The sequence below is a fragment of the Gavia stellata genome, chromosome 6 (assembly GCF_030936135.1).
Source record: "Gavia stellata isolate bGavSte3 chromosome 6, bGavSte3.hap2, whole genome shotgun sequence".
Lineage (NCBI taxonomy): Eukaryota > Metazoa > Chordata > Aves > Gaviiformes > Gaviidae > Gavia > Gavia stellata.
The window spans coordinates 6530087-6546093 of NC_082599.1; the positions used below are offsets into that span (position 1 = coordinate 6530087).

Genomic DNA, 16007 nt, shown 5'->3' on the forward strand with positions numbered 1-16007 from the left:
CCAGAGGCTTGGTGAGGAAATAATGCAAGGTGTTAAAAGAAATTGGGAATAGATTGGCCATATCAAAAACTTAAAATAAATTATCAAGGTAGCAAATATATTAAACACTAGCGAACAATGACATAACCTATAGCAATCAATAAAAGATTTTCCTCAACATTCCAAAATAATGTCAAGGTTTAGGTAAAAAAATGTGAAACTCCAGAACGAACAGTTCCAGATGAGGTGTTTTTCATGTTTTTTCATGTCTGTATCACAGCCCTGCAGGCTGACTAAAGATGACTCCATTGGAAGGTCTATGTCTGAAAGACAGTGGTTAATGTGTTTAATTCAAGCTTTATTATGAAGAATTTTAGACCAACACCTTCAAAATTATCCACTGACTTACGAAGCCAAGATTTTTGGTAGCCACAATTCACCCTCATCAGATATTTTTTGAAGAAGTGTTGAGCATAAACAACTGAAAATATGTGATATTTCAACCAACCCAAAAATGAGATTGCACTTATTTACAATTTAGATTTTTACTTCTAAGTCTAAAACTAAGAGATGTTGCCCATAATTTAATATGAAATGGTTGTAATAAGCCAAGCTGTGTATTCTTGTGAAATTTTAAAATAATTTTCCATAAAACTACTGAACTGTTTTAAAACTGAATTCTGAAATTCCAGGCATTTGAAGATATTCACCTGCAGGAGAGAAAAAAAGTGAAAATGCTCCTAGAGTATGCTGATAAAATATTTACCTACATCTTTTTTATGGAAATGCTTCTGAAATGGGTAGCTTATGGTTTGCACAGTTATTTCACAAATGCCTGGTGTTGGCTTGACTTCATCATTGTGTGTGTAAGTATTATATTCAGCTTGTCTTACATTTTGAATTTTGATATTTTCTATATAGACAGCTACAAGTAAAATCTGATTATGAATAACCGCAAGTATAAAAGACAGTTTCCAAAAGCTAAAACAAAATGCAATCAAAAGAGACTTTAGGACAAATTTAAATAAAATTGTAAGTAATTATCATAAGTTGTTTAAGGAAATTTTATTAGGTATCACTGTCACTGAGGACCATGTTGGTTATAAAAGCCTTTTCGAGTGTAGAGAGAGAGTGCTATTATCGGTCAGAAATAAAAGTAAAATAAATTAATTCAGATGATAGAAAAATGTGAAGCTGCTGGCAGCTCCGACATTTAGAAACAGAAAAAAGTAGAGTTGCTTCCTTAAAGGGGAAGAAATTTAGACGGTAAAGGGAGTTGAAAAGTATTGTTGGAAAAATCGTTTACCAGAGAGTTAAAAATGTAGAAAAGTATGTTTTGCTTTGCAACCAAAGAAATCCTAGCAATCCTTTATATAGCTATAAAGAGAAATGCTGAAACCATCAACAGTGAGATGGAGGAAGTGCAGTGTTCAATATATACATATTTATTCTGAATTCAGAGAAAGTTAAATAATATAATCTTGCCATATAAAAATGAAATATTCTTGCTTGTCAACAATACATTGGGAAGATGCTGAAGTTAAATATTTTAAAACAAGGACATCTAAACAGCTGACTTCCAGTAACATCAAAGTAGCTGTTTGATAGCCTCTGAATAGTTAGCATTGAAAGTTGTGAAGTACTAGGAAATTTCAAAAGAAAAATCTGATATTATGACGGTTTACAAAGACTATATGGCATGACTTTAGCAATTACAGTTCTGTAATATTAATAGCAGTGCTGTCCAAAACAGAGGAAAAACATGAATATATCCAATGGCTAGACAATGAGACAACAAATTCAAATAGGAAGGGAGAGGCAAATCATGAACAGTGAAAAAAAAATGTAATTATTGAAACAATTTTCTAATATTTTCAGTTTATTTTCTCTCTCATGAAAATTTAAAATGAAGACTGGATATCTTTTTTTTTTCCCACATCACCATCTTAAGTTATGATAAGGAATTACTGTATACACTTCTGAGAATAACTATGCAGAAAATTGGAATAATTTATTTAAATAATCCTTTCTGGTCTTGTAGTGTATAAAACTACTGTAGTTACCAATTTGGTTATTATACTAGCATTCAAAAAAATTATATGAACTGTTTTTGAAAAAAAAAAAAAGAAAAAAAGAAAAAAAAAGTGTTTCAAATTCGAATGAAAGAGTTCCATTATTTTTAAAATATTAGGAAAGAATGAAGTAAAATTATATTAGAGAACTTTGAATGTGTATTTTCTTGATTTGACTTACTGGTCAAAGATACCATAACATTCAGCCTATGGCTGTCTACTGACACAAATAAAATGAATTTTTGTATACCATTTAATAATCTCAGTTTCAATTCAATGAACACAGCTGTCATTTGTTTCCTGGGGACTAAGTACTGTTTCCAAAGACACATCACCTTGTTCCTCTGGGAGTGCGCTGAAATCTCTCAGGACTCTTAGAGCATTGAGGCCTCTACGAGCTTTGTCAAGATTTGAAGGGATAAAGGTAAGGATATTGGGGGGAGGTGTGCGTATTTTGTAATAGCTGCATTTGAAGTTTTTGTGAAAATTACAACTGGAATCTCTATTTTGGGACTTGATGGCATTAAGATGGTTCAGATTGCCTGCTTAAATCTTATGGTTATTATTTTGAAACAATACCTAATACTTTGACAGAAATTTATAAATACAAATTAAATAACAAAATTTAATTATAATGTGCTGCCACAAGGAATTATTACGTATAGTAATGTGAACGCTGGAACATTTTTCCATGTTTCCAGTTTCAGTGCAATTTGCAGAACAAACTAAACAAGAATTATTTTTAGGCTTGTACTTTTCTGAAACCCATTCTTTGGTTTATCTTAGACATGGAAAAATTTCATTCAGTGTATTTGGCAAATTGTTCTGACAAAATGAATATGCTTCAAAAAAATAGGAGCCATTTTTAATCACTTGTAAATAGAAAAGAAGCTATATATCTAGTTATTACAGAAAACAAACTGTAATGTGAGGAAGAAACCTGTACTGTGAAAGTTGTAGTTCATTAATCTTCATGGCATAAGAAATGTAGTGACTACAGTCCCTTCTTAATTTTTCCTCCTTGCCTGAGGCAAGAAATTGGGACCTGGAAAAATGGATTCATTAATTCATTGCTTCTGTGGAAACTATTCACTTTTTGTAACTCCTTTTCATAATTCCCCTTCTTTAGGCTGCTGTGCTTGTATCAGCTCATCTTGACAGTTATCTAGACAGGCTCATGTGCCGCATTTCAGACACTCCAGGGTGGATCTGAAAGATAACAATCCTTTCAAACTTAAATAGGGTGGGATTTTCTTAATAGGAGAGGGGATTCTTCTAACTCAAGTTTAAAAGCTGCTCTGAGTCAACTGTCTGGAATCTTTAAAATCAATGAGGAGAAATGAAAAATTGTATAATGCAAATCATCTGACCTGTGTTAGATCACAGAATGTGATGAGACGCTGACTTCAGGCCCTGGGATGGATACGGAGCAAATCCTCCTGGAAGCCGTGAAGGACAAGAAGGAATCTGTTAGAAACGACGAGCGTGCATTTAGAAAGGGCAATTTTTGCCTCTCAAACCTTATTGTCTTCTAGGATGAGATGGCTGAGGGAGGGAAGAGCCATCCGTGGTCTCAGATATTCGTCATATCTAGGCAGAAAATTGTCTGAACTGCCAGGTTCAATATGCAGAGATCATCAGGATGAAGTTCAACTGGCAGCTGATTACTAGTGGCTCAGAGGTCACCGATACTGCTTAACGACTAACACCTTGAAGAAGAATGTGGTAGAAATTGTCCTCAGCAAGTTCACAGATGATACCAAATTGGGGGTGAGCAGTTAATATACTGGGGACAAGGCTGCTCTGCAATGAGAGCTTGATAGACTGGAGATATAGGCTGCAGAAGCCTCAGGAAGTTCAGCAAAAGCAAATGCAAAGTCTTCCACCTGAACCAGAATAACCACACGTAACTGTAGCACACTGAGAAATGAGCAGCTTTGCGGAAAAGGACCTGGGGTGGACAGCATGTTAAACATGAGTCAGCAGAGCAACAAAGAAGATCTACCACATATTGGGCTGTTTTAGCACGAGTCTGGCCAGCTCATTGAAGCAATTCAGTCTTCTGGTTTTGGTAGCTGTGAGACTGAATCTGGAATATTGTGTCTAGTTCGGGGCTCCCCAGTGTAAGAAAGATACTAACATACCGGAGAGTGTCCGGCAAAGTGCCACCAAGATGGTCAGGGGACTAGAGAGGCTGAGAGAACGGAGCTTGTTCTTTCTGGAGAAGAGAAGGTTAAAGGGAGGATCTGATTGGGATCTAGTTAGATAAGAGATCTAATTGTTGTCTTTAACTACTTAATGGGAGGTTATGCAAGAGATGGAACTAATGTTTTCTGGTAGGCCCACAGTGAGAAAATGAGAGAGAATGAGTTGGCTGTGAGAGATATTCCAATTAGCTACCTTGGAAAGAAGATGACGGTGTGGGTGTATAGCATTGCAGTAGATTGTGCAGAGAGGTTGTTGAATCTCCACCCTTGGAAAAATTCAGAACTTGACTGGACAAGACGACAAGCAACTTGATCTATGTTGGAACAGCTGATCTTCAGAGGTCCCTTCCAACATGCTTCATTCTGTGTTTTTCTAGTATACGGATATTATCCAAGGCCAGGATAAAAAGCTCAGAATTTTCTCATAATGATGGCAATGAAACATTTCCAGAGAGATTTTCACTATACCCTATGACAGAGTGGTGAAAAATGGTGAAAAGAAATAGATAATAGTCCTCAAATTCCCACTGGCAACAAGCGTGGTCCTGCCTGCCAGCATCAAAGTGCTGGATTAGCGAATATGAGTTCTTATCACTGCTTGTGTCAGGTCCCTTGATGTCACCAGCACAGACACCAAAAGCTGGAATCCCATTTTCACTGGTACCATATCTGGAAGAGGCTTATTGCTCATCATGGGTTTGCATTCACCTTGTCCTCAAGCAAGCCTAAATGAAGGAAGAGTGCCGACCAAACCAACTCAGTCCTCTGGAAGCCAAACTTCTCTATGTACTGTGTGCAGTCAGGTGCCAGTGGTTTTTGGGTGAGGCTCATTTTGTTATGGAGAGCAAGCTGTTGTTCTCTTACAAAACCCCTCCAATATAAAAGAAGGGGTTATTTATGATATTGTAGTAAATGCAGATCATACAACCCCTTCCCCTACGCCTGATTTTTAGATCCCATAGCTACTACAGACTCATAATCTTATTTTATGTATTTCTTCTACCCAAGGATGATTCTGCTTGCCATCTATTTTACTTCCTTCCTCAAAAAGGCAAGATAGATACCACAGAATTATATATTAAGCCAAGCTTGAAGTTGGGCTGAAGGCTGGCTTTAAATTTGTCATCTACTAGTTTTTATATGGGTGAGAATCTGCAGTAGATACAGAAGAAAAAATAATCGGTTTTCTGGGAAGGTGTTCTGTTGAATGTGAATAATTCATTCTTTTCATTAATTTTATTTATTTCAGGTTGTTGTGAATGCACTCTTGGGAGCTATCCCCTCAATCTTGAATGTTTTGCTCGTCTGTATTGTCTTCTGGCTCCTATTTAACATTGCAGGAGTAAAATTACTTGGAAAAAAATTTTCGAAATGCGTACTCAAGAAAGGAAATATCAGTCTAATTGATAACAAATATAATTGTACTATGTATAATGGAACATGGATAAATAATGATGTAAACTTTGATAATGTTGGGATGGGATACTTGGCTCTTCTCCAAGTGGTAAGTTCTGTAAAAACATGTTCAGTTTTGTTTTCTTCAAGGAAATGTGTTGAGCACCCCAACCATGGGAAACCACTGCGCTTCTGTTTATCTCACTGAAATTGGGGATTTTTTTAACTTCCATAAGTATTTTTCTTATCTGTAAGCTGCGCAGTTCCTCCTAAAGAACACTTTAACATAAGCAGCCTTGTGTTAAATTCAAGCACCGTGTTTCATGACTTTTCAATTTTCTTTTAATTTTGATTAATACACTAAGCCTGAAATAGTCTGCATGTTACCAGATTTAAAGTTATTCTAATTTATTTTCTTTAGTAAAAGTTAGTTCAGAGTGGATGAGAAAGAAAAAGCATGATCCAGTTTATTTATATTTCTATATTTTCTTTTATTATATAAGTCATGAAGTATTGGGATGCTAATTTATTGATCTCCCTAATACCACAACAAAGGAGAGAAAGCCATTTTTAAAAGTAGCTGTTAACCCCGTATCTTTTCTAGATGAAGTACATTGCCCTGTGTACTCCAAAGTGGTCTGTGATTCTGCAGAGTTGCTAAAAATTGCAGGAAGGAATCTGCTGTTTTCTTAGAAATTGTTTTTGTCCTTTTAGGATATATTTGCTAGTTAAGCTGAAACTTTTACTGCTTTTTCAAAAAGCAGAGAATTTACAAAAATGTCAATTTAACAAGAGTCAACGTTAAAACACATTTCACAAGATTCATGGCAATTTTTTTTGTCTTTTCAGAAATAATATGTATTTTTTCTCTTTACTAAACTCCGGCAAATCATACTTCCCAGCAGATCTTTGGAAGCGATGCACATTTTTTATAGCACACTGCTCACTTTTCCACTACACTTAACACATTTATATTAGCTCTACCCAATTTTTTAATTTATGTTAGTGATAATAACCTTAATAATGCATTTTTTCAGGCAACTTTTAAAGGTTGGATGGATATTATGTATGCAGCAGTGGATTCACGTAAGGTACGTCACTAAAATGAAATTTTAGTTCTTTTCCCTTTCCTTCTTTCCTTTTCTATCCATACAATTCATTTTTCAGCTTTGTTTACAATATCAAGTCAGAAATACAAGCGGATGAATGCTTCAAACTACGCAGTGAAAAAGTAATCCTTGGAATACCAAATATTTGGAACTTAGACAAATAAAAACTGGTCAAAATAGAGTGACACCACCCAAAAACCTACTATATCAAGAATGCAGAGGGCAAGATGTTGCAAGTTTTGGACAAGTCTGTTTCAGGAACAGAGTTCAGAAGGCCTTGGAGGGAGTGTGCCTCTGAAGCAAATTTCATTCTTTTTTAAATGTGTACAGTAGCATTAAAACAACATGCATGTTTAGCAGTTATTTCCGGATGTTTTCTTCCCTATGTTTGACATCCTCACTATTTCTTCCCCATTTCCATGTGTTGTTTCTCACTCTCTCACTAGTACAGTGTGTTTTAACTTTTCTATGTTTAATTTAATTTGCATTTTCCTTGTTCATTCAAGTGCTGTACTCTTGAATGCAGTGAAGTGGCTGCTAATTAAAAAGATCATTCCTTGTAGGGCTGATCATAGTGAGCTGGCTTTTTAAAACTGCTCCTTGTCTGGGATAGCATTCAAGGGGATGGTGGTTCACTATTATGTTTAGTCTGAGCTGATTTTCTAATCTAGGCATTTACAGTATCACTTCTGATTGGAACTGTTTATCTATTACTTAAGAATTTGCTACAGCTGGATTTGGCTATATATCTTTGTAATTATCTTTACAATCAGTAACAAGACAGAACAAAACAGTTGTTCTACTTGTACATCTAAATAAAGGTTTAAATGTGTTGAAATAATTTATCCCTCCTGACAATGAAAAGATTTGTTACTATAAATTGGAAATGATAAAGCTTTTTACCAGTATTATTTTTCTGTTTTGATTTTTTTAACAGATAGATGACCAGCCAAAGTTTGAAGCGTTCTTAGCCATGTATATGTATTTTGTGATTTTCATTATTTTTGGATCTTTCTTCATGCTGAACCTTTTCATTGGAGTGGTTATCAGCAATTTTAACCAACAAAGGAAAAAGATAAGTACTACATGAGCTAATTCAGGATCTCTTGTAGTCCCAATTGATTAAGTGAATGCTAGTTTGACATCTAGATGTCTAACATTTTCAGATACCTATTCTACTGAAGAAATTTAAAACAATATTTAGATACCAAGTTTTGAAAATAGGAGTCCTCTTTGCCTCAAAGCTTTTAGTAATTTACCTGTAAATTCTATTTTCATGCCAAGTCCTTAATTTGTTCTAAGTAGGAGGACAAGGATGAGGGAGTAGGTAGTTTTAGAAGACAGAAGCCAAAAAAAGTTATATAGACTTTGCTACAGGAGAGTGGAATTATTTTCTTCTGCTTTGAAGATTTACTTTGGAGAACAAAATAACCCTTTTTGCTGAGAGTAAACACCTAACAAATGTGATAAGGATAATCGAGAAACACTGCTGCTCATAGGAGAAAGAAACTTGAAAACATGTTGTTAATTAGAACTTCTTCTAGAACTAGCTACTTCTAAAAAAATCCTGTAGTCAATAAAGTAACTCTACAGATTAATTTACTGGGGTTTTTAAAAATTTCTGCATCGAGATCCAAGCCGTGGCCCCAGGAAGAGGCCGTCTAGAAATTTAAAGACTTCTTAAAGCCCATGAAGCACTGACTGCTTCCACTTTTCTCTTGATGGTTGTTAGATTCCTTGTTCTTTTTATTCAGTTAGAAATGGAAGGCAAAATCTTAGAATGGAAAATGCAACAACCAAAGAAAAGCAACAGTCAACCTTCCCTGGTATACTTCAGCTTCTTTGTGCCAAGCTTGTCTGTCAATTAGTTCTCTCCCTGATTAATTTAGGGGCTTAAAGTATTCAGAATATCAAGGGAAATTGAGTCAATTAATCCACTTGGAAGTGGATTAAAACAAATAAGCATCTTGCTCATTAAAAAAATACCATAAAAGCAGACCCCAACAGGAGGTTTACAGTTTCAAGGTTCACATTTGGGAGACAGAATCTCTACAGGAGCCATTTATTATTTCCATGCTTTGGCTTATACACCAAGTATCAAAGAATTACTGCCCTTGGTAGAGATAGAAGGCAGTAATGCCCACAAGAAATTCTTCTGCTCTCTGCATTTGAGCAGAGAAAGAATATGTAGGGGTTGAGGAACAACAGTCCAACTATAATAATTTCCTTTTATAACAAGTCCCAGTTACAGTAATCCCAACAGACAGAAACAACGCTGGTTAAGTAGCTTAAGAGCCTGAACACTTACTAGAAGTTGATGTGGACATAACACTTTTCTCAGTAGATGCTGAAGGTGTGCATTTTTTTCTTTTTCATTTCTTTGCTTTTTCTTGGGGATTTTCATTGAGATTCCATATAGTGAAGTTAAATTGAATTTTCAGAGGTCTTGCCAAAGTGATTCAAAGTGCAGATGCCCTACTGAACATTGTTACATTTGTTTTACAAAATGCTAATCATCGAATGCTTTTATGATGAGTGGCTTCTCCTGAATACTCAGTTCAAAGTGATTGCTAAGTAATACAGGTGGCGTAGATGATAATAAGATAAGTAGCAGAAATTCATTATCAGGAACCCTCCGTAGAACTTGGTCCCAAAGTCCTTATTCATAATCCTCCATTTACTTGCTAGCCCAGCAATATACTTCTGTCCCTACCTTTTCCAGAAATATAAATGGAAAGTGTATTACTTGTTGATGAGTCTTATGTAATTTTTAAAATACGAAATAGATTTGCAAAACTTCAGAAAGGCTCTCACAGTTGAGGGACCTGACCAGGAACACTGCCTAGACTAGACTTTCACGATCAAACCCTCATCAGCTTTTTGCAGTACATCTTTTCAAAGAACAAGGGGAAAAGACACAGTTTGTCTCTGTGCTCTCTTAGATCCCACTCATGACAGCTGTAACTTACTTTTTTACATAAACTTGCTGGTGTTTATTTAGTTGACTGCTTAAACTTCAGCTGGACAACAGTATTCTTTCCATTTACTTAGGTGGAAAAGATCTATTTTTGACTGAGGAACAGAAAAAGTACTATAATGCCCTAAAAAAACTTGGATCCAAGAAACCTCAAAAACCCATCCCAAGACCATTGGTGAGATCATCTTAAGTAGAATATCATAGAAGGTGTAAAGACGGTGACCATATTTAAACTCAGTAGCCAGGCATCTGGAAATTAACTTCACATTAGAGCCCATCATCTTCCTCATTCAGTATAGTATTTACATTTCACTGTCTTTTTCTTAATTCCATCTAATGCAGTCTTTCTTTGTGGACATGAATTTAAGGAAATTTACAGCCAGTTTATCACCTGTTGAAATGTACAATCTATTTATAAAGGTTCATATTAAGTATTTGCTATTCATAACATGATCTTGATTACTTAAGTTGCATGATACTGCTTCTGCAGCTAGATTGGATTATTGCAGGTGAGAATGAATAGTGAGTAGTACATGCCCCATGGCTGTTATTTACTTTTAAATAATCTTATGCTTTATTTCTTACAGTTTCTTAAATTTCATTCCAGGCCTGGCTTCACATAGTAACTATTCAGAGTTTTTCTTACTTATGACATTTTAATTAGAATTGCTTATCCTAAAATGTCTGCTTCAATAAGTATTTCTATCAAAAGAGCAATCACAATGTACCCTGAATGTTTTCCTGCTGTATAATTTTTTTTCTAAGGAAATGTGGTTGCATGATACCTGAAAATACTTAGCCAAGTACTGAGTGTTTTCTTTGAAGGTCTAAAGAAATCACCTAAAAATGCTTCTAGTAGCTTATTGTTAAATTTATGTTCTCTTAAATTCTCTTTCTAAGCACTATTTACTGATTAATATTCAAATGTAGCCTGGATCTTAGAAGTAGCATTAAGCAGTTCTTCTCGTTCTCTCCACAGAATGTGTTCCAAGGATTACTGTTTGATATAGTATCACACAAAGCATTTGACATTACTGTTGTGACTTTCATCTGTCTAAATATGGTCATTATGATGGCAGAAAATAATAGCCAGAACGGCATCAAGGATGTTCTTAATAAAATCAACTTTTTTTTTGTGGCAGTATTTACTGGGGAATGTGTCATAAAAATACTAGCCCTAAGACATTACTTCTTCACCAGTGGCTGGAACATATTTGATTTAGCTGTTGTGGTCCTTTCACTAGTTAGTAAGTATCAATCATTATTGGATCGGGTAATGTGTCTTACCAATACTAAGCCAAATTTCAGTATGAAGTAACCACTTACGTATATCTGATAAACAAATTCCAGATCTGTTGTACTTTCTCAAACAATGTGCTAAGTGATTCCTTCTAAAAGGATATATTTTTGTTTTCCCTTATATTTTTGCAGAGTAGTAAAAGGTAAATGGATAATTTTCAGATTTTTTTGAAGTATGAATTTTATTGAGTAATTAACAGAATAGGAATTTAATGCAGTAACATCTTTTCTAAGTTATTGTACTTAAACCACTGTCTTAATGTTTTTATGCTTTTGATTTACATGTAAGCACATTAACTGTTGTTTTCATAGTAAAAGTAAATTCAGGTTAAAAATACATTGGTATGAAAAATGGGAAATATTTATTTCATTTTCCAGGACTTTCTTTTAAGAAGGCAGATTCTGAGGGATAATTTAGAAAGCTCAGGAACATTTAATTGCTCAGCACCATTCTAAATCGGGGCCACTATTTGTGACTGTGAAAAGCCTCATTAAAATTGGCTTGGTTTTGTTTTGCTTTTCAAATAGGATTAGATGCTTATCATTTCCTCTACAAAGGGTCACATATAGCTTTAGTTTCTTGTACAGAGTATTTGGTCTGTGCTTCCTACTCAGGCTCAGATTATATCATAGAATAAAGGACAGGAAAGAAAAACTGATCTGAGTTCTCTGCTTCGTCCCTAAGCACAGTTCCCCTTTGCTATCCCATGCAACCCAGGAAAATGCTATCTTAAGTCTTCTGTTTGTAATCATTTAAGTCACTACTGTATTGCTGAAGGTGCTCATTACTCTGGTAGCAGGATCACAGAATGAGGTGTGAGGGAGGACAAATACTGAAAGACAGTTTTCCTTTATTTTCTTCTTCCTCTTCTCTGATCTCATTCAAGTACCAAGCATTAATGAGTCTTACATTTAGCATGTGTCTTAGGCCTGTAGAAGAAGCAGCAATCAGACAGCAGTTAGGAGGCAAGCCCCACAGATTCCAGCACAGGAGCTGAATAGATTTAGGAGGACTTTTTAAGTACTTGAGCAATGCGGAATTTCATCCCCTGAATTAGAGAAATCTGGGAGAATGTTGTTTCCAAACTATACATAATCTTGATACCTCTTTAATACTAAAAGGTATTACAATTTGTATTTCTTGTCCTAAGCTCTTTTGTAAGCCATTGCAGTATTGATGATAATGTTTTGTTGAAAGTGATGTAATATGATCAATGTTACTTTCAACACCTGAATCATAGAATATAACCAAATTGACATAAATAGGGAATTGCACTGATATGGCTTGACAACATTTTGTTTTCTTTTTCATTTCAAAGGTATTGGACTTTCTGAAGGCTTTCGAACTTTGTTCTCTCCTACACTTTTGAGAATTTTTCGTTTGGCACGAATTGGCCGAATCCTGAGATTGATTAAAAAAGCTAAAGGAATTCGAACTCTTCTTTTTGCATTACTGATGTCTCTCCCTGCACTGTTCAACATTGGCCTTTTGCTTTTTCTGGTTATGTTCATTTATGCCATTGTGGGCATGACAAACTTTGCCTGTCTTGGCTGGGAAGGTGGGATTGATAACCTTTTCAACTTTCAAACCTTTGATAGTAGCATTCTCTGTCTCTTTCAAATTACAACATCAGCTGGCTGGGATAGTCTTTTGGTCCCTCTGTTAAAAGGGCCTAATTCATGTGCTCCCAACTTAAATTTAACAGATGAACAGAAAAGCAATTGCACAAATAAGGAGGTTGGTATTTTATTTTTTGTAAGCTATGTCATTATATCATTTCTCATTGTTGTAAATATGTACATAGCTGTCATTTTAGAGAACTTCAGTGTTGCCACTGAAGAAAGCACAGATCCTCTTTGTGAGGATGACTTTGATATGTTTTATGAGACCTGGGGAAATTTTGATCCTCAAGCAACACAGTTTATTGAATATTCTGCTCTTTCAGACTTTGCAGATGCTCTGGCAGAACCCTTACGCATTCCAAAGCCTAATAAAATTCAGCTCATATCCATGGACCTCCCTATAGTTAGTGGAGATAAGATCCACTGCTTGGATATCTTGCTTGCTTTCACTAAAAGGGTCTTGGGAGAATCTGGGGATTTGCATGGTCTTGATTTACACATAGAAGAAAAATTTATGGCTGCCAATCCATCTAAAGTTTCTTACAAGCCAATTACTACTACCCTTAAAAGAAAACAAGAGGAGGTATCGGCTCTTATTATTCAAAGAGCCTTCAGGAGGTATTTGAAGCAGCGTTCTTTTAAAAATAAATCTTTCTTATATCGTCATAAACATTATAACAGTGCTGTCTTTGAAAATGAAACACATGAGAAGGAAAGACTTATTGTATCAACACTTAATGAAAATAATGGTAGGAAGCTAGATAAATCACGGACTACATCTTCCATATCTCTCCCTTTATTTTATGATGGTATTGCTGAAACAGATAGCAATAACATGGACACATAAGGTTGCCCCAGGCTGCAGCATTTTTGATAAAACCGATACCAGTTATTTTCAGATGGAGAAAATATTTTGATCCCAGAGCATAATACTCTAAATTTAGAATAATGATGGCAGCCTTTAAGTATTATGATTGTTCAGTTTTGCAAATGCTTCATAAAACAATTAATATTTGAACAACTATGTCATAAATTTTAGAGCAAAATTAAACCACAGATTTTTTTTCCTCAGCTACCGGAGTAGGTGAGTTAATTTTTACACTTGTCATTTTTTGCGTTACTTCATATTTCTGTGTTGACAGAAGAAATCTGTAAAAGATCAATTGTAACTGTAACATGATTTGTATGCACACAAGGCTGTAGAACAGTCTATATCTTTTTAGAGTTAAAGCCTGGTTTAAAAAATTGGTTATTGTAGCAAAATTAAATAATTACTGCATTTTCTGTAAAAGAGCTCACTCAAGACACTTGAGTATAATCCACCACTACTTTGTGTGTTGTTTGGGACCATCTTCCTTCCAGTGCCTTTGGATGGATTTGTTTGTGCTTAAGAATTTTTGAGGTGTTTTTACACATGCACCTAAATGGATTTAACATATCACTCTCAGGTGTCTGTGCTTGAAAATTGTATATAATTTGTTCTTTGTATTACTCAGTGTATGAAAATTGTGATAATAATAGTTACCAAAATCAAAGAATGTTATGCAAGAGGTATTGTTTCCAGAAAATCTTAAGAATTATTGTACGTAAAATTTCATTATTATACTTCATCCAAATGTCATAGAAAGTATTACTTAGTAATCTGAAAAGGAGTTCATGGTATATCTTATGAGACAACATTTATTAAAGTTAGAGGAAGTATTTATTTCATTGGTTCTGAAAAAAACCCATGTATGAACAATGTGTGTTAATATTGCTTTTACTGGTTTTTTGCAGTTTAGGTTGGTCAGGTGACGTGTCATGGTGGCCTCAGAACTACTAATGAAATAGGACTATTTTAGATTCTTCAATAAAGAGTTCAGATGCTTAATGCTTTTTTGTCTGTTTTGTAAGAGGTATTTTCAGTTTCAGTCTATTACAAGACCACAGTAATACATTTTTACGGTACACAGTAATACAATTTTCCAGAAATAGCTACCTATTAGCACAAGAAAACTGAAAATGTTTTACTTTTTACAGGGAATCAGAAAAGATTTAGCATTTTCAGGCCAAGAATAGCAGGAACAATAAGGTAATTACTCAATTTTTGCTGTCATTTCCCTTGTTAAAAACTATTAAAATATAACAGATATAGACAAATCTGAACTATTTGTAGGACAAAGAAAGGCACATGAAAGCTGAGAGTTAAAAGAGTTCACATACAGTACGGTTTGAACTAGCTTTATTACTTCCAGAACCAGCTTCTGTTCAGAAAAAACTTGACACAGAAGGTTTGCAGACCCCTTAGGATAACTCAGAAATTTGCACTCAGTGTCAGCAGCGGGATGCAGAGGGACTGGTGGGTCTGCTTGAGACCTACTCCTGTCCAGCTTGGATTGCTTTTGTGCCTGCGGTGCGTAGTGATGTTTTTGAGGTGAAGCTATTTATTCTGTTGGGTGTGAGCTGGAATGAGCCGACAGCTTTTGTTCAACGATCAGATACCATTAGGTGGCAGCATTTACTATGTTTTAGAACATGGCCAGTCAAGTGAAACAGGTGTTCAACTTGTACACTTCAGCACGGAGGTTTAAATTAATTGTAAATAACCTAGAAAATAATGTCATAGCTCTCTTTTTTTCTGTCCTGGGCTCTCAAGCTAGCCACAGTTCTCAGTAGGTGCTTGTTCACTGACTGTTCTGTTTTTTACATATGACAGATTGACAGACCTTAATGACTGTGACAAAAAAAATGTTCTCCTGTGTGCTTGGATCTTCCAGAGGGGTAGTTTCAAGCATATCTGTATAGCACTGTAGCAGGAAATGTTTGTTAGGAAAGAAGTAAGAGTGCTTTGTTCTTGCATATTGGAAAAGAAGGAAGGACTGGAAAAACCATATGAGAGAATTTTAAACACTAATAATATATAACAAAATGCCAATTTTTTTGTTTTTAAATTAATCTGATCTTTACAATTTAAAATTACGTTGTTTAAGTGCAACAGCAGGTGCTGTGCCCTGCTCCCTAATTAGAAACACTTCAAAGGTGAACGTTTTATTTCCATTGTAGGGGCAGCAATTTTGGACAAAATTACACCTGGCATGAACATATTCCTAGTGATTATTTTACCTCAGAAACATACAAAAGCACCTGAATTCACCGCAGTGCAAATTTAAAAGTCTGACCAATTTTTTAGTATTGCTTAACCATTGAAATAGCCTTAGCACACTATTGCAGGCTTGCAAGGAGAATGGTGAGATCCAGCTGTTGCAGCTTCTTCATGCTAGAGTTGCCCAAAAGCCAATTCAGCTACTGAGGCCACATAGAGTTTCTTTAAGACTGTATATGGTGATGAGTTAATAGCAGTGAACAG

General features: G+C 35.2%; 1 protein-coding gene across 1 annotated transcript in view; it reads left to right on the forward strand.

Moving 5' to 3' along the window:
• Positions 1-13508, forward strand: part of LOC104252052 (sodium channel protein type 5 subunit alpha) — a 48680-nt gene extending 35172 nt beyond the window's left edge. The window contains exons 18-25 of the mRNA XM_059818781.1: positions 672-879; positions 2387-2475; positions 5508-5762; positions 6691-6744; positions 7700-7841; positions 9814-9914; positions 10719-10986; positions 12358-13508. Coding sequence (XP_059674764.1) covers positions 672-879; positions 2387-2475; positions 5508-5762; positions 6691-6744; positions 7700-7841; positions 9814-9914; positions 10719-10986; positions 12358-13508 — 2268 coding nt within the window. The remainder of the gene's footprint in view (positions 1-671; positions 880-2386; positions 2476-5507; positions 5763-6690; positions 6745-7699; positions 7842-9813; positions 9915-10718; positions 10987-12357) is intronic.
• The last annotated feature ends 2499 nt before the right edge of the window (positions 13509-16007 follow it).